The sequence below is a fragment of the Zonotrichia leucophrys genome, chromosome 20 (genome assembly GCF_028769735.1).
Source record: "Zonotrichia leucophrys gambelii isolate GWCS_2022_RI chromosome 20, RI_Zleu_2.0, whole genome shotgun sequence".
NCBI classification, from domain to species: Eukaryota; Metazoa; Chordata; class Aves; order Passeriformes; family Passerellidae; genus Zonotrichia; species Zonotrichia leucophrys.
In genome coordinates, this window is record NC_088189.1 from 13,298,500 (window position 1) to 13,324,166 (window position 25,667).

At 47.5% G+C, this 25,667-nt stretch overlaps 1 protein-coding gene across 1 annotated transcript; it reads right to left on the reverse strand.

The window, feature by feature from the left end:
• On the reverse strand, positions 1–25,454 carry AHCY (adenosylhomocysteinase). The gene is made up of 10 exons (XM_064730030.1): positions 25,316–25,454; positions 23,495–23,685; positions 20,709–20,784; positions 18,811–18,963; positions 13,390–13,502; positions 10,617–10,824; positions 9,116–9,203; positions 8,131–8,248; positions 3,912–4,106; positions 1–978 (listed from the first exon to the last, which is right to left on the reverse strand). Exons 1-10 carry the CDS (start codon positions 25,341–25,343, stop codon positions 847–849), a joined length of 1,302 nt encoding a protein of 433 aa, XP_064586100.1. The 5' UTR covers positions 25,344–25,454; the 3' UTR covers positions 1–846.
• Positions 25,455–25,667: the final 213 nt, after the last annotated feature.

The following is a 25,667-nucleotide window of genomic DNA, read 5'->3' on the forward strand; positions in this document are numbered from 1 at the left end:
TCAGGCCACAGTCAGATCTTTAATAAAAGCACTTGAAGTCAGTGACAAACATGATACAGCAGACATGACAACTCAGAGAAATCAAGTTGGGGGTATCAGTGTGCTGCTGGTGTCTGCAGAGGATTGAACAAGGCCCCTAAACCCAATGATCCCCTCAGTGGCTCCTCAGCTGCTCCCAACACTCTTGAAAGCTGCTAAACGTCTTTCTTGCCTCACCCCTCCTCAAGCTGGTATGGCAGAAGCACAAAATGGTCTTGGTTCTGACCAAAACCAATGAAGTAAACCCAGGAAAAAGCTCCAGCTCTAATCTCTGAACAGGAGGCAGAGTTACTTTTACAGCAAGGAGACCAAGCAACCCATTATCCCCCCTATTTCCTCCAGTTTCACAATATGCACTTTACCAGGGCACTGCTGTGGAGAGGGCCTGACACTGCCAGTGTCCTGCTGGGATTTACCTGATTGGAGCAGGGCATGGCAAAAGCATCTCCCTGCAGAAACCGTTCCCCACCCCATGGTGAGCTGCTCAAAGCTGACAGCCACTCGTGTGGCAAGAATACACATTCTCATTCAGCCACCTTCTGTCCTGCTCCCCTCACTGGAGCTTTACAAACCAACAAAAGGTGCATAGCATCCTTTTCACTGTGACATTAGCTAAGTAACCAATTCTAATTCCAGGAGTCAGTGACCCTCATCCACTGACAGGGCCCTGAAGGCTCCCTGGTAAGGGGAGGGGTTGTGCAGCACTGAGAGGAAAATGGCAAAAGGCTTGTCCTCAGAAGCCCAGCACACACAAGAGCTTTGGAAGGTTGTATCCCTGCACTTTGGTCTTTGGGCAGTGCCACCTGCTCAGTATCTGTAGTGGTCTGGCTTGAAGGGCCCATCCCTGGACAAGCCCAGGTATTTGGCCTGTTTGTCACTCAGCTTCGTCAGCTTCACACTCAGCTTGTCCAGGTGAGCAGCAGCCACAGCTTCATCCAGCTGGAAAACAAAACATTGAGATAAAAGCATCAGAACAGAGTTCTGGTAGTTCATGAAGTCACAGTCCAGAGGGGAGAATGAATATGTGCAAACCAACAGCAGCAACAAGGGGGACTTAACCTGACACAGCTTTCTTCTTGCCAACATCCCTCATCTGTCTGAGCACAGACCTGCACTCACATGGAAGAGCCTTGTGTTTTTGAGGGAGTCAGGTTAAGTGAAACAAAATTTTATATAATCAAACCCATTTCAATCTCATTTACACATTCACATCCATCCAGCAAGCAAAGAACAGAGATCAAACTCTTCAGATAAAACAATTTCCAGTTTGGTGAAATTATAAAGTTTCCACTACAAAAACACCTGGACATACTACACTGTCATCCTGCAGTATTATGAGAGTCCTAACACTGGAAAAAAATTCCTGCCCTCTCCAGATATCCCATCTTAGGGGCACATGAATAATGGAATTCACTCCAGAATCTCCAGTTCAGCAAGACTACTTGTATCCACTGGCATTGTCTGAATGAAGAATAAAACCAAGGTGGGCTGTAGGACACAAGCACAGAAAGGCTGAGATTATTTCTTTATCCCTGAGGTATCAAGCAGATATGTAAACTCAAGAAACTGAAAAATGTACAATGTTAGAAGGCAGTTAAGTGCTCCAAGTGCAGGTACAGGAGAGTCAGAAAACAAACAGGAGGATTGTGACCAAGCTGCTGTGTCAGGGGGATGTACAGCCACAGGGGATATTCAGAGGGAGAAAGGACAGCACAAGCAGGGATCAAGGACAAGTCTGACCATTTGTAATTCCTGCAAAAACCAGGCAATCATTGCAGAGGAAACAGATACAAGGCAAGTCTAAATCCCAGCAGCACAGAGAAGACCAGCAATATTTCCTTTATATTACTTTAGTAGACATGAAAGGCTGCAATATAACTGAAGGGCAGTAGATCAACAAAACAATCAAGGGCCAGCTTGTGAACCAGCAGAGCCTAAATGATTCAAAAACAAGTCCTGGATTTCCCCCTCCAAGACTCGGGGTAACAAAGCCACTACTCTGAAGTAATGCCATGCCATGAGCCAGGTAAAAAGCTCCATCTGCACAGAGGGTAACTCACTGCAGCTCAGCCTGCTCACAGTGACCACTGTGGACCTGCCACGGGGAACCAGCACAGCCAAAGGTGACAAGGCAAAACCTGAAATCTAAGGGGAAATGGTTGAAATGGTGGCAGTGAACCATGAAATCCACCAAAGAGCCAGGCAAACCATGAAAGAAAGAAAACCTAAGGGGAAGGTCTGTGTTTAGAAGAGAAACAAGTATTTAAGCCTAGTACATCCTGTCAGGATGTCATGAAACAAAAAAAGGATCAGAAATTGTATTCTCATCGGGTTGATTAGACAGACATGTGAAGCTCTGACAGGTGTATTTCCAGTGAATTTAAGACAGATTTCACCCACTGGAAAAGGAATGGAGTTCCTGACAATTCCCAGATGAGGTTTTCAAGCAGCAGCAGGGATCAATTGTTTCACAGCTGTTTCAGCTTGGGGACTTCAAGACTTAGACACAGAGACACACAAATTCAGACAAAGGTAAGCAGACATTCTCACCTAAAAATCAAAGCTAAGCAGGACAGATTTATGCTTAGAGACAAGAGTTTTCCTGGATTTCCAGGAACACATGTTGCAGAAATGTGTGCAGGTCTGTAATGGCCAATCAAAGCAATATTCTTGCAGTCAAAGGAACTGCAGGGTAAGGTACTTGGTAATTGTTAAGTCTTGCATTTGGACCTCAGAGCAATTGCACAGAACAAGGAAAGGCATTAACCCAGAAAATTATCACAGAAAGTTCTTTTGTTGGTTCTGACAAGGTGACTGCTTTATTTTTTGAATAAAGCCCTCTGTGAGGCACAGAGGGTCAAAAGTGTTTTGTCACAGTGGACGAACCTGAGGAGATCACTGCCATATGCTCCCCCCTAACAGGCAAATTCATATTTAACTGCTTTGGGTATTACTTCTCATTTCTATGTATTTCCAGTTCAAATATGCTTACTAAAAATTGTTATTCAGTGAGAGGATGAAGTCACATTTTATCAGCAACACTGGGATCTATTTTCAAAAGAACTGTCAGTAGGACTGTTCCTTTGAAGACAAAAATTGTGGCAGTTTGCTGATCTACTCCTGCACTGCATTTCTGGTATGCTTTGCTTGATCCATAACTGATGAGTTTGTAAACTTAAGTTCTTCAGGAAACACCTCATTAATAAGCCTGAACATACACATTCTACTTCCCAAATGGAAAGTATTTTCACATTTACTCTCACACTTGGTTGTGCTGCAAAAGCAGTGGGATTTAACTCCAGCATCTTTTTCCATGAACCATCTCAAATTCTCAGTCTTGTTTTGGAAAATTAAAACCATGTTAAGTTTTCTAAAAGGAATATGCAAGCTGTGACACAATCCAGACTTTTCCCAAGAACAAAGAACACAGAGATAAGTTTAAAGGGAAATCTAAGGGAATCTGTCATTACTCTTTTGTGACGTTATTAAGACCAGATTGTGATAAGCTCTCTCAGGTGCAAATGGGATCAGGACTCTATCAACCACAGTAAAAGGGATTCAGTTTCACTCCAGCTTCAACTCTGCCCTTTGCTGCTAGACAGGTTTGTAGAAGGAGCAAGCTGGTTGGTAGAAGCTCTCCAACTGCCCTGAGGCAGCACAGGGCTTCCCAGCACCTTAGAGAAGGCAAGAAGTGCCTGGATGTTCTGTCACAGGACAGGCAAGTCCCAGTCCTGCACACAAAAGAACAGCCCATTCACACCCAGCACTCCAAACATCCTCTGAAGGCCAGAACCTTCAATGAGTTCAAGCACCAACAAAGCCACACCTGAAGCTGCCCTCCTTACCAGCACCATTGTGTGGCTGTCACTCACCTTCTTTGGCAGGAAGTGCACCCCCACAGCATATCTGTCACTGTGTGTCCAGAGCTCGATCTGTGCCAGCACCTGGTTGGTGAAGGAGTTGCTCATGACGAAGCTGGGGTGGCCCATGGCACAGCCCAGGTTCACCAGGCGGCCCTCGGCCAGCAGGATGATGTGGCGCCCGTTGCGCAGCGTGTAGCGATCCACCTGTGGGAGCAGCAGGGCCACGTCAGGCACGGGGCAAACCTGGGGCTCAGGGGGCTTCCCTGCCCCTCAGCACTTCAGGTGTAACACAGACACCCCTCCCTCCAACCCTGGTGTTTGCAAAGCCTGCAGCAACCTTGGCCTTCACAGCACACACATCTCGGCGTCTGCTTCGTACTTCACCAGCTCTCCAAATTCACTTAACCAGCTCTGCCCGCACTCCCTTAGCCAGCTCTGCCCGCACTCCCTTAGCCAGCTCTGCCCGCACTCCCTTAGCCAGCTCTGCCCGCACTCCCTTAGCCAGCTCTGCCCGCACTCCCTTAGCCAGCTCTGCCCGCACTCCCTTAGCCAGCTCTGTCCACACTCCTGTTTTTTCCACATGCCAGTGTAGTCCCAGCCAGCTGTGATGGAATGTGCTGCTAGCAGTAAATCCCAGTTCATCTGCACCCACTGGTCACAACTGGTGTGAGGTGACTGGGAAGAGGGAACACCTCTGCATGCAGCAGTCCTGAGCTCTGGCATCTAACACAGGTAACAGCTGGAGCCCTCAGCCTGCTGAGGGTCCCCTGGAACTGTTCCCACCTCTGCAAGGCCAATACACACAACAAACAGCTGTCCTGGCTCCTGGTGTACACCCTGCTTTGCTCTTGGGATGATCCTCCCCAGTCCACCTCAGGGACAGCAGGACTCTGCACACAGAATCCAGGCTGAGATGGGCTAAGGAGACAGAGTCCCACACAGCTCAGGAGATAATGTCACTCAGCATGTGCCCCAACTGCCTGGGCCAGACTGGACTCCTGCAATGTTAAATTAAACTCTGCTTCTCCTTTGCACCTCTCATTAGCTCCTCTCCGCCCTGCCCTCACCGTAGAGGAGGTTACAATATTAAAGCAATAATGAGACACCAGCATGGCCCATAAGTCACAAGAATATTCAGTGTTAACTGGTATTTATTGCTCACTTCATACCAAGCATTTGGGAGTAAAACACTTTGGAAACACTTAAAACAAAATCAGCAACCAACTTTGACAAAGCCTAATGCTTCAGACCATTTATCTTCTGCTAGCACAGCAGAGCAACTGTGACAGACCTAAAAGGGTCCTTATTCACAGCTGTATTTAAATTTCAGAAGCTAAAAGTCATTTAATATTAAGTAAAACACAACTTTCAATTTTGTTCTTAAAGCTTTGGCCTATAAGTTAAAAGCCACATGTGATGAAGCTGTAATTTTAACAATACAGTCTTCTGAAAATCATCCTTGTGCAGGACTTCAGCAAGATGCCAAGAGCCATCCAATACAAACCATGTTTTCTATAACAGGTATTTGACTCAGCAGGTGGGATAAGAATGATCCCCCCCTGAGCAGCTACAGTTATTTTGGATGCCAATTTTCCATTGTGGACCAGCAGTGACAGTGCTCAGTGCACCCAAAAACACCATATGGGAGGAAGTAACAAAAGAAGGAACCAGATGGGAAGCAAAACATGAAAAATCCTGAGAACAGCTACAGTGTTACTCATAACAAACATTGCATTTACAGACTGAACTACTGAAAGACAGTTGAGCAGTTAAAGTAGCATTTCAGTTTTGAAGTCTGAATTGGGTGGTTTAGGTGTCAAAATCTTATATCCTTACATAATATCCACATAACTTGCTCCTGGACAGCTGGATTGTGCATAGAACCCCACACCTTCAGCAACCTGTGCTGACAGGAGTCATTCAATGCAAAGGGGAACACAGAAAATGTAAAATTAATGTAAAATAAGTACAAAATAGCAGTGGTACCAGCTGAGGCTTAAGTCAGCACTGTGGAAACCCATCTCATATACAAGCAGACAGAACAGGCTGATTTGTAAACTCAATAAATTGCTCCAGAATTCAAGTTATCCAAGCAATAAGCTCCCCTCCACACTTAGACAAATGCCTCCTCCTTTTTCCCCACTGGAATTTACTTGGCTCTGAACTTTCTGGCTGCTTTGCACTTCCCTTCCCATTATGTGGGAATAACTTACAAGCCAAAGTTCATTGGCCTTGTCCTTTCCCTGCCCTCCCAAGTTGAGTTTGTGCTGCAGGTCAGTCTCTGACACTGAAACACAGCTGAGCAGGGCTGCAGTGCAAACCCAGAGCCAAACCAACCTGCCAGCTCTTCAGTAAAAAGCCTATTTCCTCCTTACCTATCCTCTGAAAGCCACGCATCAGTCACAACGGCACAGTAAGATGTTTTTCTTATTAAAGTATTAAACATCTCTTAAATCAGGCCAGCACTGGTACTGAAACTTTCATGCTCTTGTACTATGTTCCCCTCTCTGCTTCTGGATACAGAAGAGAAGCTGCCAGGTTCTAGTAAAAATCTGAGTATTTAGAAAGTTAGATTTCTTCAGCATTAATCCATATGGACAACCCTGACCCCAATTCCATCCTTTTCAAAAGGTAATTTAATTTTTTTTTAACCAGAAACTTGTTACAATCTTCACACCTGGGACCACATTGCACCTTACTACATTCTGTCATCAATGCCAGACTGGCCCCTCAAAGCAAAGTATTTTAAAAGGGATTTACTGCCTCTGTGCAGGGAGTTTTTGTATGGTGCCATATTAACACCCACTTAAATCTTCAACAATGTGTATTCTTCAATCAGTTCAAGGTTTAGTTTTAAAACAACCTGAGCTAGCAGAAAGCAGGCAGGTGCCTGTGGGCTCCTCTAGAAGAGCTGCTGAGCAGAGTCAGCTCTACTAAGGCCATAGGCAAGAACAAACCTGAACACAGTGAGACCTTGAGGGTGTAACTCCAGCCCTGGTTAAGGCCATGCAAAGTGACCCAACATACCTTTCACAGGTGCTTAATAAGACTTTGATGGAGGTGGCCAACAAGCCACAGGGGAGTTATGAAAATTGGAAGGGCAGATGGAGATCTGAGAGGTATGTTTGGGTGTGGTATTACTAAAAAGCACAAAACCTGTCCCAAAATCCTGCTATTAGCAAGGGCACTTCCCCTTCAAAAGGCAACCAGAAGTCCCTCACCAAGTCAGATAAACCCTGGTTTGCTTTATGGATCTCCCTCAATGCTGTTGTGACAACACAGTTTTGATCTAGTTCAATTTTGTTTCTCTGCTCCAAGGCACACAGTTGAAAAGCTGAAATTTTCAGATTCTGATTTTCCTTGTGCAGCTTCAGCCATAGCTTAACACAAATACATGGCAGGCATGCAAGCTGAGCAAGGGTTAAACATCCTGCCTGCTCTGCCCACAAAGGTTTCTAAAATGAAGCCACCAAGTCTGGAAGAGAAACCCAACTTTAGCAGAGCACCAGGTAGGCTTTCCTGAGGCCTCAATTTCAGAGTAGATTAAAAAAGCACACCACACTTTAAAAACAAAGAGGTGTGAATTTTTTCAAACCTTGACAGAATCCCAAAAGTCATTCCATTGAGATTCCCTTAGGACCATGACTGTTCTGCAGAGCAGTATCTGAGCAAACAGCTCCACAAGAGGAGATTCAGATCAGGCACCAGGCAATTTATGGGCTCTGCTCTTAAGTTTTATAGGGTATCTAATGGCCTGTTCTGTATTTCTCATCTACCTTGCTTTTGGAAGCTGAGCTATGGCATTGTTTCCAGCTCAGGGCTATTGAAGCAAGCACATTTGCATATCCCCTGCTCATGCCCCAAACATCAAAGCTGAATGGACTTGATGCAATTAATTGTCTCTACAACCACACTAAGGGTAGGCTCCTGTCTCTCAAGAAAGTGGGAACACATGGAGGAAGATGTACCCATATCAGGCACCTCTCTCCAGAGATCATCCTGAGGGCCTTGGGCACTGGCTGGAAACAATTTTTTTCATGTCAGCGCAAGACTATCATGTGCAGCTTGTCCCAGGTCAGCAGAATCTGCATTCTGACCAGAGCAACAGTGGCTTCCAACAAAGCTAGAAACACTAAAGAAGCTGAAGAGAAAACTCTCTAGAAAAATAAAAATACACTGAGTAGCTACTGGCTTTTTTCCAGGAGAGCCTGTGGAAAGGCTGCCTCACCTGAGGTTTGATATTCACTGCCTCCACTGCGTTGTCATTCAGCCACTTGGCATCAACTTCCACATCAAAATGGCCAATATTACACACTATGGCATCATCCTTCATCTGCTCAAAGTGCCTGTGAAATAAAAAAAGTTGTATCAAAAGTTAATCCACACAGTTTTCTCCCTCAGCAGATGCTCCAACCCACAGCTCTGACAAGTGCCCAGCTCAGTAACTGCACTGACTCTCACAAGGTGTGTGGGGCTGGTAACTCCTCCAGGCATGGCAAATCTACTGGAAAAGACTTTCAAGCTTCTAGGGAAGGACATTTCCCAAAGATATAAAAACTTACTGGAGAGAAAGTATTTTCCCAATATGGAAAATAATAACCTTTTGTTTGATTGGTCAAAACAAATACCTGCAGTTATTCTCCTAGCACAGAAGAAATCATTTTCTTCATGACTTTGAAGCTCTCAGCAGTTTTACATCTCCTCCCACCTAATCTGATCTTCCATTACAACATGTACAGTCATCATGGCAAAGAAAGGAAGGAGTTTGTGTGGAGCTGGGGCTATAAACTGAGATCTAAGAAGCAGAACCAAACACTGCAGGGCAGTACACTGAGAACAGGCTGGTTTCAGCTGCTGATATGCACCCACAGATGGAACCACTTTCAACCTTTACCTGCCTCCTCTTCTGTTCACATTTGTCTGGCCTAACACAGAATTCAGCCCTGATGCCTTCACTCTCCAAAAGTCAATCCACCTCTCTGCAGCTTTCGCCATCATTACATTCCATAAGTCAGGAAAAACTGCAACGTGGCAACACCCAACCAAACTGACCAAAGACGTAATTTCTCACTAAATTCATGCTAAATTCTGATGTCCAGAAGTCAGACTGTGTGCTAACCCTAACCACACTGCTGACAGGTTATAAATGTATTTTAGAAAAGAAATCTAACTGTACAGGTATGCTTTTACTAAAGCAAGTGTCTTAGCCATACCTGCCCTGCACAATGTCAGTGCAGCCAGTGGTGGTGACAAAGATGTTGCCCTCTTTGCAGGCCTCCTCCATGGTTGTAACTTCATAACCTGAAAAGAGAAAAAGTTACTTCTTTACACAACCACCAACATTTATTAACAAGTGGGACACAATACTAGAAGTAGAAAAGTACAGAGAAAGAATGAGTCAAATGTTTCTGCCCACACCTGGCCTAGAAATGATGCAAGTTAGTGGGACACTGGTCTTGCTAAACAGCAACATGGCACAAAAACCATCTATCCCTCACCCTTTTCAAATCTGTGGATCTGTGCATTCAGTGTCCAGAGGTACAGTCTGGCACAGCAGTCAGACGGGATTCAGAGGGTCAAATTTGCAAAAGAAGTGTCCCCACAATACCTGCAGTTCTTGGCAGGTATGAACACAAATGGGATAAACTGGTACCAAGAGGCACAGTGACATGAGGCACTCAGCTCCACAGCATGCCCTGGGCTCAGCTGGAAAGACAGAGAGCATGGCACTGCTCTTCAAAAAAACCTATCGAGGGTAAGGCCTGGTGTTTTTTAATGTTTTAATTCCAGTCAAGCCTTATCCCACACTGGAGATTAGAACTGCACAACTCAAGGACAATCCCTTAGCCCTACCCCCCACCACCACAGTCTCTGAATCCTTGATTCCAAACACACCTTCAAGGCCTCAAGTAACAAACTCCTTCCCTAACTGCAAGGAAAGAATTCCTACAGTTAAACTGCATTCAGCTGTACCTCAGCAGGGACAGGGCTGAAATCCACTGCACCTTTCTTGGCCAGCTCTCACTTACTGCTCTCCACTGACACACAGACCCTGTCATATGCCCCAGCTGCTGTTATGAGTAGAAAAGTTGCCCATTTTTTTTAAAGGCTACAGAGTTCAGGGTTGGGCCAGTTGCTGCCAGGGTGGAGTTCTGTTTGTTGTTGTAATCACCTTGTTGTTAATAGTTTTTTGTTAACTACCTGTTGCTGATGGTTGGGAATTCCCCTTTTTGTTGAGGGGCACCCTGCTGCTTCCTGGAGGATGGCACCCAAGAAGGTGAAAAGGAGGGGACAATGAAGTTGGCATGCAAATGAAGAAGCTCTTCACCAAACCTAGCAAAAACCACTAAAAATACCGAGCCAACACAGAACTGAGGGACCAAAGTAATGTCTAGACATGAGGAACAGAATCCAGTGTCCTCTAAGACCCTTTTTACCCCTCACCCTAATCTAAAAAGACAGCTGGAAAGAGGACCTCGAATGTCAAACTGAAATCTCCTGGTGCTCTCATGAGGATGGAAGCCCCAGCTCTGCCTGCAGACCAGCGGACACAGCTGCACTCTTCCTCCTCCTCCGAGTCACTCCTGGGAGCAGCAGCGGCGTGAGCACAACACATCAGTTCTTCCCACCCGAGCTGCTTTTTAATAAAGGCATTAAAAAGGAGAAAGATCTCCTGCCCTGATTATTTCAGTTGCTGCTCTGCTCAGCTCCCACCTTCCATGGCTGCCTGGAGCGCGTTGATGGGGTCGATTTCCGTGATGATGACTCTGGCTCCGAAGCTCCGCAGCGCCTGGGCGCAGCCCTTGCCCACGTCCCCATATCCTGCCACCACTGCCACCTTCCCAGCAATCATGACATCTGTGGCACGCTTGATGCCATCGATGAGGGACTCTCTGCAGCCATAAAGGTTGTCAAACTTGCTCTGAGGGAGAAAACAGAGCAGTTTCAGAACAGATGAAAGCCACACAAGTGGCATTTCCTTAAAGAAAGAAAATGGACTTATGTGCAAGTACTAGGAGAGTCATTTAATACTTTAACCACCGTGAGGGACAGGAAGGAGAAAACCTGGTTAGATGTTTTTATTCATCCAGTTTCAGTCTATGGAGTTATAGCAAACATAGGCATCAACATGGTGAGAAGCATTTCATAAATACCTTGTATCTACTGACCAGGGCTTGGACTTGCTAAAGACTTCTTAGAGGTAACCTGAGTGTCTTTCATACCAATGTAGGTCTGAGTTCCTAAACCAGATGTTCATCAGCTCCCTGCTGCTGTTTGTCAGACAATGAACTGAACCAAGTGCCACAGGAAGGCAAAACACACCAGCAGGACATCATCTTATCTCTGCAAGACACATGCAGCCTGCAGAGCAGCAAGCTGCCCACATCAAACAGGAGCAACTGGTTCTTGCAGCCCCAGAAGATCCCAATTACATCCTTCCCCACTGTCACTCATTATTGCTCAGACTTAGAAAGATTCAGCAAGCAGCCATTCACAATAATGGTCACTGCAACCAGGACCACCTGGATTTCATCTCCTAATGCCCCATCACACAACATCCTCCTACTGCAACACTGACATTGACAGCCAGACCCTCCAATCAAAAGTGCCCACCTAAGTCAGGCATCAAATACTACCTCACCCCTTGAACACCTTCCTAAACTCAAACACACCTTGTTGTGCTAATCTTTGTGATGCTCCTTCTTCTGGAGCCTTTTCTTTTGACCAGGAGGAGGGGCTGTACAAACAGATTTGATTATTTGGGGAGTTACAGAGACCAAGAGTTTTAAAAGAAGCTACTACTCTTGTGCTGTGCTTTAGTACTGCAAGGAAGCAATAGTAAAAAATCTCTATTGACAGCAAAATTCTGGTCTCAAAGCCTGTCCTGGCTTTCTACAGCCTTAGGGCACCAATCCTTGCTTTTACTTAGCACTGACTGCTACAGGCAATCCTAAGATTAAATTCCTAGAGGAACTAATCTGGTCTAGTGGAAGGCACACCCACAACACCTGCAGTTCTTGTAAGTGTGAACAGAAATGGGATAAACTGCTCGTGGCCAAAATGTAACAAATTATACCTCAGATCCAGAAGTTCATGACTCAGTGCCTATAACCATTACCAGAGGCACAGCTGCCATTAATATATCAGAAAATTTTGTGTTACCAATTCTTCAAATTCTAGAGCTAGTACCAGTTGGTGTCCCTCTTTCCTAGTCCTGCAGATTTTCTGTGCAGCATGGAGGAAAAGAGCATGGTCAGTCAGATTTGATTCCTCATCACCAAATCCCCCAAGTGCAGTCAAAGCCTTCCAGTGTCTGTGAATTCCCATGCAGGTAAGAGAGCAGAGTGTTGGATGCAGACATCTGCCCCACTCAAAACACATTTGAGTAGCAGAGGGGAAGAACAGAGTTGGCTGCTGTGCCTGCCTTGTCTCTCCAAATATTAGCACAGGAAGCTGGCAGCAACTGGAAATATCAAACTGGGAGAGCAGAATTTGTCAGCTCAGTTGCACATTTTCCCAGAGATCTGTTATTGTGGTTAGTACAAATCTTGTACTGTGTAAATACCAAACAATACTTGCAAACAAGCACTTGCTTAGCACTAGAATTCCAAATCCTTTTAAGAGGCTTTGTTAGAAACATCTGAATTTCCAAGTCCACCAAACAGTATTAATAATTATTATGCAAGTGGTACAAATCTGGGTGAAAAGAAAGTGAAAAACTTCCTTCAACATTACTGGACTCTAGCCCACTACCTATGAAGTGTCAGGTGCATCTTAGTGAGCAGAAAGGAGACAGCAAACTGCAGAGAAGGCAGGCCAAACACGAGAACTGACAACCCAACAGGACAATGTCTGTATGGGAACTTGAAATAAAGTCAGTACCTAGATTTAAAAAACATCAATATGCATAAACTTTTAGTACACCTGTAATTCCCACTATAACTCATCTGCAGCCAAAAAACACCACCACCCTTTAAAAACCATTCCACTTCATTCTCAATTCACCAGGGTTTATCTTGGAAGCTAAGTACTAAAGCTAAGCAAGGGATAAATATCTCCCTCCTGCTCTCAGCCACAGGCTGACCAACCAACCAACCTTTACCAGCACAAGCTCAAGGAGGTCACACTCTCTTTTCCAGCTGGTATCTGAAACCTTTAAAGAGACTTTAACCTACTCAGAGTGAAGACAGGCTCCTTGCCACAGGTACTGACTGTGCCCAGGAGTCATGATCTCCAAAAGTGTGTTCACATCATTAAACAGCAGAAGAATGGATGTCCTCACATACAAAAAAATCCTTGATGTACTGACAACAGGGCATTTACAATGACATCAAGGCCTTGCTTTTAGGATCTGGTAGAAATCTCTGTTCAGAACCAGATCAGGAGAAGCTCAGCAAGAGAAGGAATACTCTCATGGCAATGACAACATCCCAACATCAAGCTGGTCAGAGAGCAGAACACTGCAGAAGGGCTCTGTCTGTATTACCTTGGTGACAGAGTCATTCACATTGATAGCTGGCACTTTGAGGGTCCCATTGGCCTTCATCTTGTACAGGTTGTGAACACCAGTGGTTGTCTCTTCTGAAATACCTCTAATTCCTGTGGGAAGAGTAAAAGTATTCACCTTAGTTGGAGTCAATGCTGTGTAAATCAGCCCATCCAGGTGCTGGCTGCATCCCCCAGAGGCTTAAATTAAATAATCCCTTAGCAGAGAGCAGGGAAGAGATGAAAACCCTCGAACAACAGCAGGAACACCAGAGGACGCACTTCAGAGCCACACGCCCGCACACCTTTGCTGTGCCTGCCCGGCTCCTGGGGACGCAGGCGGGGACGGGATCGAAGGGGGCCCGGATCGGCGCAGCAGCGGCCCCGGCCCGGCCGCGCTCCGCGGCGCCGCAGCGCCCTCTGCTGTCAGCCCGGCCCGCACAGAATGTCCTGAGCTGGGAGGGACCCCCAGGATCAGCCATGGCAGCCCCAGCCCTGCACAGACACCCCAACAGCCCCACCCTGGGCATCCCTGGCAGCTCCTGCAGCTCTGGCAGCCTCAGTGCCCATTCCCTGGGGAGCCTGGGCAGTGCCAGCACCCTCTGGGGAAGAGCCTTTCCCTGGTATCCAGCCTGACCCTCCCTGGCACAGCTCCAGCCATGCCCTGTCCCTGTCCCAGAGCAGAGATCAGAGCTGCCCTCGGGAGGAGCTGCCGCCCTGGTGGGATCTGACCTCAGGCTCCTCCAGCTGAACAGACCAAGTGCCCTCAGCTGCTCCTCATGGGCTTCTCCTCAAGACCCTTCATCCTCCTCCTGTCCCTCCTTTGGACTCTCCAACACCTTTAGATCTTGTTTATGTTGTGGTGCCCAAACCTGCCCCCAGGACTCGAGGTGGGGCCACCCCAGTGCAGAGCAGAGTGGGACTGTCACCTCCCCCAGCCAGCCTGATGCACCCCAGGACACTCAGAACCAAAGCAAGGATTGTGCTCCTCAAGGTCCTGCCCAAGCTTTGATTTTCACCCTGAACAGCATTTAAATCCTTGATACTGTGCCTCCATTCTTCCCTCACTGTGTGTCACTGGGTTTCAACATTTCCTCCTGCAGTGCCATTGTCAGGACTTTTTCTTGCACTTCTTTCCCTCTCTGCTCATTTTATTTTAAAGTAAATTTTTCTGTGGACAAACCCATGCTCTCTTCTTCCTTGCCTCCCCAAGGCATTATCAACCCTCCCCAAACTCCAGTCCTGGTTAAACTTGCAGAGTCTGCCTGGGCTCTGGGATGCAGCCAGGCTCATCCCTGGTCCCCCAGCTGGAGATGGGGAACCCTGGGCTGTGCTGTCCCAGCAGCTGCCCTGGGATGGACAAATGAACACAGGGCATCTGCAGATCCCCAATGATGGAAATTTGACCATGATGTCTCGCCACTATTTTACCAGCTCTGGTGCACCCTGGATGGATCCTGGAGCTGGTTCCTTGTCCAGGATTGCTGATGGCTCCTCTCTGCACCCTGAGGGACTGTAGCTTGCTAGTGAGGGCATGGCTTGCACAGGGGCCCCCTCGGCTTCTGGTTTGTCCCCCTCCTGGGGGGGCCCATTCTTGCTGCTTTCTGATGCATCTTGTTGCAAAATCCTCATTTTATAGTTCCAGTAAATTATTGCTGAACACCTCAGCCACTTCTCATATGGCTTCCCCTCAAGGTCCTTCACCATCCTTGTGTCCCTCCTTTGGACACTCTCTAATAGTTTAACATTTTTCTTACTTTGCAGTGACCAAAATCACAGAGTGTTCAAGGGGAGGCTGCCCAAGCCCATAGCAGGGCAGGCCAACCCCCTCCTTTTACCAATTGGTGATGTCACCCCATGACACAATGGTCCTCCTGGCTCCAGGGCACTGCTCACTCAGAGATGCCAAGTCTGGTCCAAATCCATCTTTACTCCTCAAAAAATCCAGCCGTGAGCTGGTCCAAGCCCAGGCAGGAAACTCAGAGCAATTCAACATGGTTTTCACAACAGAACTCTTGACAGATTCCCCAGTGCAGCCTGAGACTGAGCCATGAGACTCTCCCATTGCTCCCCAGACCACTCTGTAGCACGTGAAGGAAATGAGACCAACAGCACTAGGAGGGAAAAGGCTGATTAACTGGAGAAGGCTCCAGAGAGCTCTGCAGCTTTTTAATACCTGAAGTGGGCTTACAAGATGTGGACATACTTCTCAGCACGGCCTGTTGCAACAGGGCAAGGGAGAATGATTTTAAATTGAAAGAGGATGATTCAGACTAAATATATCTTTTTTTTAACAATGAGGGTGAAATGGGCTGCCCTGAGAAGTGCTCTAGGTCCCATCCCTAGGAATCTTCAAAGGGCTCTGAGCAACCTGAATTAAAGACGTCCTGCCCATTGCAGGCAGGTTGGACTAGAGAGCCTTTAAAAGGTCCCTCCCAACCCAAACCAATCTGTGATTAGGCTGACTGATCCCCACCACTTCTACCCACCCACAGAGCTCTCAACAGCCCCTCTGCCCTGATGGTCACCTGCTGAGGGAATGCATTCAGGCTTTGGCATATTTATGGCTTGCTTAGAGGAAAAAGGAGAGTTTAAAGTTCAGAGTGCAGCCCTGTGCACAGTGAAGTGGAGGATCTGTAACAGTCTCCCAAAAGCATCAGTTTCCAGAACAACTGCCTGGATTGTGGACAGTCACCTCCTTGAAGAAAAGTTTTTGTAGGTCAGAGCAGAAACTCCAGTTCAAACCTGCCCTCTCTCTTCTGGCAAATAAGAGACACTCTCCTCATCCTTCAAAGGCTCTCCAGGTGAGTCCTGAGCTTAGCAGATTGTCTTTCCACTAAGCAGACCTCACATCCCATATGCCAACAGCTTCCCCTCCCTGGAGGCACCCCAGCCCTGCCCCAGGTGCCATTCACAGCTGCTCTAAACCACTCTGCAGCTGCCCCAAGTGCTGCATCACTCATGGTCAATGCCTGAGTGACAGGAGAGCAGAGAAGGGCCTGCAGCAAGGACAAGTTTGAATTAAACTGACACAACCTTGTCAAATGCTCAGACCTGTATTTGTCACCTGAGCAAGTCTGATCAATGAATCACAAATGGAATCACAAATCACTGGCTCATTCAGTCTTCCCCACACAGGGCTTTTGCACAGATGACTTTCCCCATTGGTCAGTTCTTGTTTCCCCTCTTTCTTCCTTTATTTATCTTGGTATTAAGGGTATTTGGCTTAATGGAATAAGCCAACAGTACAAAGGCCATTCTGCCCTCTAACTGCAGGCACACTTCAGGAGAGAGGCAGCCTACTGAGCAGTTCCACATACACATTTAACTCATCTCCTAGTTGAAGGATTACTACTTTCAACTGTTAGCTGCACACCAGGACCAAACTATTTTAATGAGAAGCAGCTGAAGCATGGAAGACAATTCCCTCTGAAATTAACCCAGAAAACTTAGCCAGCCTTTAAATGGCAAATGGCATTTTCAGCTGCCTCATGCCAAAATGTCTCCTGTGTTCACAATCCTCATGCTGTGCATGCTCTGCCAGGGTCACTCTCATTCCACCTCCACAGTGGTCAGATCTCCCCACAAGCCCTTAAGATACATTAGCCTCTGTTAGCTCTAAGATACCAAAACTGGATGCTACACTTCTTCATTTGAACAGACTTTGCAGTAAAAGGCTAAGCACAGATTTCAGATTAAGGAGATCAAGACTCTACTCCATGAATCCCATTCTGGAAGTTTTTCTGTTTCCAAGGAGCAATGGACTGGAAAGTAAAACAGAGCAGGTTTGTCATCCTCTACAAAGGATGAGATCAGTCTTAATTTACTGAACTACTGCAAGAAGCTTTTCAACTACAGCCAATGCAGACAGCCACACATTCTGGGAAAGGAAACACTGACAGATATTGCATCCTCCCTAGACTTTTTAAAACCCCAGAGGAAGAGTCATTTCTACGAATTTAGGAAGCAAACCCAGATAGGGGTGTTTTTTATCAGAGGCAGGCTACACATGTGTGTCAAAACCTGAGACAGTTCAAGAGCCATTGTCCTACTGCCCTGTATTATACTGGTGCCTTCTCCACCAGGAGCACAAGACTGGCAAGAAGGTGAAAAGGGCTGGAGAGGATAAAGAAGGACAACAGGAGGGCAGAAAGTGTGAAAGGAGCTCAGCTCTAGTACCTCTGGAAACAGACACCAACCAAGGCGTACATGGTAAGGAAACAACCCTGCGAAACAAAGAATGAACATGGGAAATACTTTCTTTGGCCTCTGACAATACCAGGAAGACAGAGAGGGATGACCAATTGTATTCCTGGGTAACAAACATGGGAAAAGAGGTCATGTATATCATAAAGAGGCAACCCAGGAAGCACCAGACCTTTGATGGAAGAGAGGCTGAGCAAAGACCAATGCAAACCTTCCATCAGTTTAAATAACACAAAGGTGTTGAGTGTTGGATTATGAGTGACACTGGGCTGAGGATGAAGGACAAAGTGAGGCTTGTCACAGAGAAAGTTTCCCTCTTTCTGGTGCCCTTAACAGCAGCACATGGATGAGGAGCAAAGCCCCAGACTCCCCACCAACAGCCCTATTCACAGTCTGCCACCTTCAGATTTTTTCCTATCTTATTACTGAAGCAGAGCATGAGTCAGAGGAGAGCTGATCCAGGCTTCTACAGCAACCTCCCCTCTACAAAAGCACCAACACACCCCTCTGTATCACCACCCAATTCCCTTCACATCCCATACCAAATGTGCTCCTTAACAACCCTGGGCACACATCTTGCTGCAGCACAGCTCATGGACACTGGCAGAGCTAAGGAGAGTCTGTCATACTCACCAGGCACAGGTCAGCCTGCTCATGTCAAATTCCCTCCACGGAAATCTTTCACATTAACACATGCTAGCAACACTACACTGATCAGTTTTGCCAACTTGCACTGAAGGTAAATCAAAGCAAGAGTCCCTGACTTCATCAGCATCTTCACTGACAAACTGAATGAGTATTTAAGATAGAAACTGTTCATTTTCCACAGAAGGCTACAGGTGGTCATGACTTCATTCAAAACTGCACTAAGACAATGGGTAAGAAATGCATTAATGTAAAACTGTTAATTGCAAACAGACACTGAGCTGTTCTAGAACACAGCCCTCTTCCAGGAAGCTTTTGGCATGACAGCAGAACTACCTAGAGGTCATTCTCAGGTAATGGGCCCAGTGAACTATGGCCAGGACAGGTCACTGCAGCTACAGAGCAGAGGTGGGAACAGCTCCTGCAGTAAGAGATTCTGGTCTTGAACTGTAAGGAATTTTCACAGCCTGTTTGCACATGCCTGTCCTCTTCCCCCACCTCTTTTTACACACCCCCCACCCAAACAGCCTCCCAGGCAGCACTGTGCCTGCCAAAGCAAAACACAAGTCACCTTTCAGCAGCTGTGGGTATTTGGTATGAACCAGGTTGGTAAGATCTCCACCATCATCCAGAATCATGTTGAGGGGCTGCCCATCCTTGAAGTACAGGGTCTGCTCGATGCACCACAAGTATTCCTCATCTGTCTCCCCTTTCCAGGCAAACACTGCATGGGAACAAACACAAACCATTAGCCAGTTTCTTACTCAGCATGTAGTGAAGCAGCCAAAGGAAGATTTCATCAGCAGCTCCCAGTAGCAGCTGACAGACAGATGATTATCTGTGCCTGCAGGCCAGCAAGGACGTTTGTACTGAAAAACAGATCTCAGAATAATCACTGTTCCAGGCCACAAATATGGTCAAATTTTGAGACTTCATTGTTCTCCTTATTCCTCTTCCATGTTAAAAAGGAGAAGGCAAAGCAAACTAAAGCAGACTCACATCCACAGCACCCCACTCGTTAGAAAAAACCACTGGACACAATGATACAGATAAATGAATACACAACCACAGCATTTTCTAGCACAGCAGAAAACAGGGACCAGATTTCAGCATGAGCTAAGCAGCAGAATATGAACTCTTTACCAACTCTGAGTTTAAATTCTAGTCTCTCTAGGCCAGCACTAAAATCCAAGCTGAGGTGCCTCATCTGCTCTAATCAGGATGTATTTATTTCTAGGTCAGTACAGTCCCAGCAACAGGCTGCCACCACTGGCATCTTGCATCCACTAGGATTTGTTTCTTTCCAGGCATCTGTACTGTCTTCCTGCTGTACTCAACCCTCAGAGGTACTCAGCCACTCAAACACATACTGGGCAACATTTGGCTAAATTGTCATCTTTTCACTGTTTACACAGAAAACTGCTTGAGCCATGAAGTGCCAATCATGCTGCCCATTCTGAATTAATGTGTGTCAGGATATCATATTGAAGCCAGAGGACCAGCATTCCTCCAGGGTCTCATAAATTCAGTACGTGAGGCACAATATTAACAAAAAGAGCACGTGCCAAAAATAAAGATACAAATGGCAATGGCCACACACTTTGACAAACACTCAACCTGTAAATGGCTCTTCAGTTGAGTTTTGGGTGCTGAAAGCAGTGAGGAAGACAACCCAATGTCTAAAGAATCCCATGCAGCCCTCTGACATCCCACACCAGAGGCAATGCCTGAAGCTGGTAGCGCCAAAGGAGCTGATGAAGGGATCACTTTGCTGCCACAGAATGTGCCACAGTTAGTGAAAGACCTGTGCCAATAATTAATTATAATAGAAATGAGAGACCCCCTCCCAAAGCAGACTGCCAGAAACCAAATTTAGCCTCTGCCAACAGCTGGGCTCAGTTCCCAGCACTGAGGATTACATTTCCTTCAGCTGAGTTACACAGCAGACAGCTTCAGGTATTTATGGTCCATGAAGAATTGCTCCTTATTGGAACCTGAGAGTAACAAGACAGCAGCGTCCTAATACAGCACCTAAGAGATATTAGGAACAGCAGGAACACAGCTGGGCTAATTCTAGCCTAAAAATATCTTGGGTATTGACCCTGTCACTGTGACAGGGCACATAGCAGTTCCCTTACCTTTCCCAATGCCTATTTAGCATAGAGCTTGCTAGAAAGCACCAAACACATCCAGCTGCACACACCTACACACCACTCCATTTCATCACCCAGCCCATTCCATCATCTTAATGAGATCTAGCAGAGCCCAACAGCAGCCTTTGCTGGGAGACCTGGGCACAGGCTGATGCAACACAGCCTGAATCAAATGTCCTGGTTTGTAAAAACCACTGCTTCTGATAGGCTGTTTCTATCCTCAAGCTTGGTCAGAAGATCTTCATGTGTACAGTTTGATTTAGCAGGAACAGGCAGTACAGCCAAACTCAGCCAAACCAGAACATGGAAAACTTACCAGGGATACCAGCTTTTGCAATAGCAGCTGCAGCATGGTCCTGAGTGGAGAAAATGTTGCAGCTTGACCATTGTACCTGGAAAACAACCAAGTTTTGTTTGCTGAACAAAGTTCTGAGATATCAGGGACTCTCTAGCAAACACAGGACTTAAAAAGGGAGCAAGAGCAGAAGGAAATTAGTGCAGGTTCCTGCCTCTTTCAGTAGCTCTACAAAGATAAGGTGAGAACTGGGTGTCTGACTAAGAGAAAATGTCACATGGAGACAATGTGAATGAGCTTTAGTTGTGCCATATATTCAGCCACCTCCTTGCTCACAAGCACTTCTCCCAGACAGCCAGAGCATACTCCAGATCTTCAGGGGTGCCAACAGGGTGGGTTTGGGAAGTTTTGGTGAATAAAGGTGAGATTTTCAGAACAGCCCTGCAGCAAATGTCCACTGAGGGTATGGACATGCAGCAACACACCTGCTGGCTCTCACAAGGGTCAGAAATGCAGCTGAAACATTACACTCAATCCAGGCATTCTCTAAGATTATGCTCACCCACCTCCCACTCTGTGTTCCAGTCATGGAAGCTTTTCCAGCTGAGCTAAGTGTTTTCCTCAGATTTCATAACTAGGCTCAGGCACCTAGAAAAGCAACAGCATGTTGCTGAGTTGCACTGAAAAGGATCTGCACACCTACTGCAGCTCACAGCACCACATCCCAGAGCCACATCCCCTCTGCTACCCACAGGGCTGACTGGCAGCTATTCACAGGTTCACTGGTTACAGAACTTGAGAGGGCAATAAGGCACAATCATCCAGCCTGTTTCCAGATACTCATCCTACCTGATCAAAAAGTGACATTTTGAAGTAAAGGGTGCAGTAGGAAGCTGCCTACACTATCAACACTTGTCATGAAAACACACCTGGAAGGAGCACAGGAAAACAAAATCCATAACCTAAAGCTGAACCTCCTCACCTGGATTTTTGCAAGCTCCCCCCATACCAGCAGCTGACATCATGGGGGGAACTTGCAAAAACCGAGGTGAAGAGGTGCAGTTTTAGGTTATGGGTGTCATGACATTTAAAAGTATACAGAATACCTATATACTGTTTACACTTCAGACTTGATACAGACTTGTGGTAGTGACATAGAGCCTAGAATAACTGGAACACCTGACAGGCTCAGACCCTGGTATTTACATCACTGGGTATGGAAAGGATTATTTTTTGTTACAAATTATGAAGCACAGAGTATTTATTCTATCCTTATTAACCCAGCCAAAAAATGGCCACCAAGGTTACTATGCTGCAGTGAGATACAGCCTCATCACATGGGCTAAGATTTTATCAGTTTCATTCCTCCCTCCCTGGCACCAAACTTCTGACAGAACAGGTGAACCAGGGCTGAATCCGAACTCAAATCAAAGCCTAAACTAATCCACAGGCATCAGGACAAGGAGTTGACACAGCAACACACATCTTTAAAGGTACAACCACATCTTAAAGAAACCAAGTCTCTGCAGGTACCTGCCTGAATGACTTGGATGAATCCCATACATCACTGATCTGGGGTTATGCTCAGCTTAAAGCAGCTTGGCAATGTTTAGCTAAGCACACAGCTGCCTCCTAGGCCAGCCATACTGGGATACAACAACCAACAGGAGCAGCAAGGAGCTTTCCCAAATTTCAGTGGCTACTGCTTCCTTTTAAATCCTGCGGAGGGACAGGAGTTCCACATGGAGGGGCTGGAACAAAGCCAGGAGTGTACCTCCACATTAAACCTCTCCTTCAGCACTGCACCATTTGCAACCACAGGACAGCCCTGAACAGGCTGGGGAACACCTGCACAGCAGCATGTACCCTGCCCAGGCTGACCTGGCACAGCACCCATACCTACCTCCTCCTCTTTTTGAGGAAACACCTTCACTGCTAGGGAGGAAACTCCTCCTTCTCCCAGCACCTTTCAATCAGCATGACACTGCTCAATTCCTAACTGTTCCCAGAGAGGGATCCCACATAGGGCACCTCTGGGCAGGCAAACTGCAGGAAGAAGGAACTTCAGATCATTTACATACTTGACAATCCATCCAAATTCCAGTCAGCTCCCTGCTCAGCACACAAGCAATGCAGATTGTGCTCAGATACCTGGCTCTCCTCATGCCCTGTACAGCAAACACTCAGCTGTGATGTCTGAACTTCATTCAGCAAGTCAGGCATGGGACACAAGGCAGTAAATGGCTTCTAAGTATCTCAGAGTTTAATATGGATCAAAGTAACTGGTTCCTAGTCACATAAAAAATTCAGTGGAGAACCCAGCCCTCGGTCCCTGAAGCCACAGTGCACCCCTGTTCTTTTCCTGCACAGCTGAAGAGCTAGCACGAGCTCTCAGTAAACTTCATTAGATTTTGCTGACTTTACCAGGGCAGAGTGGGGTTCTTAATACAGGCTAATCTGTGCTGGAGGCAGTCCCTAGAGCTGCAGCATGAGCAGCCACAGCACTGCAAGCCCGAGCACAGCATGGCTGCGTGGGAGCAGCTGTGGGCACTGCCCAGAGGCACAACAGGCATGCAAAGCTGCAGCTTGTCCACAGGAAACACACACACCCCACGCCCCAGAGGTGCTGAGGGCAAGGAACAAGCTTCTTGCTTGAGGAGAGAAGACAATCCATCCACATGGAGATTGCAGCCTCATCCAAAAAGCACAGACGTTTGCCAGGATTCCGTAAGGTGTTACATAAGCAGGAGCAGTGACCCGGCAGAGCATTACCCAAGAGCAGAGGGAGAAGCTCAGAGCCACATTACCTCAGCCCCCAGCACGATGAGGGTCTCTATGAGCACTGCTGTCTGCACAGTCATGTGGAGGCAGCCGGCGATGCGGGCGCCCTTTAGGGGCTTGGATGCAGAGTACATCTCCCTCATCTTCATCAGCCCCGGCATCTCATTCTCTGCAATCTCAATGGCCTTGCGACCCCAGTCTGCAAGGCTGATGTCAGCTGCAAGAGAAGCAGGACAGGTGTCAGAGTTTGAATAGCTGAGACCTTGGTATCTGCTCACACACTTGTGGGTAGGCACTGGCTGCAACAGCTGAACACCCAGCAACAGCTGGGAGACAGAGTTGCAGAAAAACCAGACCCTATTCCAGTTATTTCCTGGTTCTTTGCTATGGTACACAAGTTTAGACCAAACCTAACAGCCCCTCATGCTACTGTGCAAGAGGGTATAAATCAATATGTGCACTGTGACCTAGTGCACATACATCCCAAGGTCCATGAATTCAGTAAGCCACAGCCTTAAGCACTTTTTACAGACATTCCCCAAAAGTCCCAAAACTTCTTACAGGGACTGACTTCTACAGTACTGACCTGCATGTGGGGAGGGGTTGGCTGTAGGGCACTGGCTTCCCACACTGAGAATGCTCCCTAAGAGTGCACCAGGAACTGAACCCAGCTTAGCTCCTGTTCCTCACAGCAAAGCTGCAAGTCCTTTCCCCTTAGATCCACAAAAATTATTTTAAGTGACTGTAATTATCTTAGTTACCAGTCTACTTCTACTTTTGTAAAAAGTATCTACAGCAGAAAAGTCCAGCAAAAAATGAGCAAGAGAGATTTCTGACAGGCTCACTGCATTAATCATGGATGTCCAACCCCAGCCTTAACAACACAAGGGTCAAGCAGGTAATGCCCAGCTGCATCACCTCTGCAGCAGCAGCCGCCAACACAGACTGTCCTTCTTACTTGGTTTGAGATTCTTTGAGAGATTTCAGAAGTTCACCATTCCATTTAGACCACAGTCAGATGCTTTTTTTGTCACCTACCTCGTGAACACAGATTGTTTAGAGCACCAGAACTCCGAGTCAGACTGCTGGGTTTAATACAGATACACTAATTGCATTTTGCTGCAGAACGAACGAAGACTGGGGCCACTGAAGCTATTCCACGTGCTAGAGCTGACTGGAGCACAGCCCGTACACCACTGGGACTGAAAACTGCCTGAAAACAGGCCACGAAAGGACGACAGAAACAAATATATCAAGAAAAGGAGATTTAATCTTACCCCTCTTAAGGGCTTGGTAGCTTTACTAGGGCTGTTTTAAAAATATCCTGCAGTGTTTTAGGTTCAGCGCCTCTAGGGTAAATTATTTATGAATCTGAGCCTTACACACCAACGTTCTTTGAATGAAGCCTCCAAGGAACACCCAATGCTTTATAAAAACTGGGGTTCTTTGTGAAGTTTCAGGTCTACAGAAATACCCGCCAAAACCTTCAGGGCACATGAGTCAAAGGTCCCAGGATGGGAACTACTTTCACCTTCGGAGCTAATCCTGTTCCCGCCAAGGGCTCTGAGCGGCGGGGGAGGGACTGGGCAGCCGGGCCGGGAGAGCGGCACAACCGCGAGTGGGAAGGCGGCGGTGCCGCTCCCCGAGCCCCCTTCCCCCGCGGCGGCTCCCCCAGCGCACAGGGGGCTCGGGCCCGGCTCCGCCGCGGGCAGGACCCGCCGTCCTCCCCCCCGCGGCCGCATCCAGCGCGGCGCCGCAGCCGCCGAGGCCGCGCTCCCCGCACCGCCCTCGCCCCGGCCCGAGGACGGTGCCGAGCACGGCGGAGCCGGCCCGGGGCTCGCACTCACCCACTTTGTAGGGCAGCCGGTCCGACATGGTGGAGCTGCGTGGCCGGCAGGCAGGAGGAGGCAGCGGCAGCTCCCGGCGCGCTTTAAGTAGAGGCGGTGCCGCTTGCGTGAGGCGGGGCCGGGCTGCGCTTGGGCGCTGGGCCCGGCCGGCGCTTCCTCCGGGCCGGGCCGGCCGCGGGCCCGCCTCCTCTGCGAGCAGCGAGGGCAGGGAGTCCGCGAGCTGTCCCCAGAACGTGCCCCGTCCGCGGAACCTGCCCGTCCCCAGAACCTGTCCCCTGCTGCGGCCTCTGCCGCAGCATCAGCCCCGTGCCCGAGCAGGCTCTGGCGGCCGCTGCATCCACCGCTACTGGTG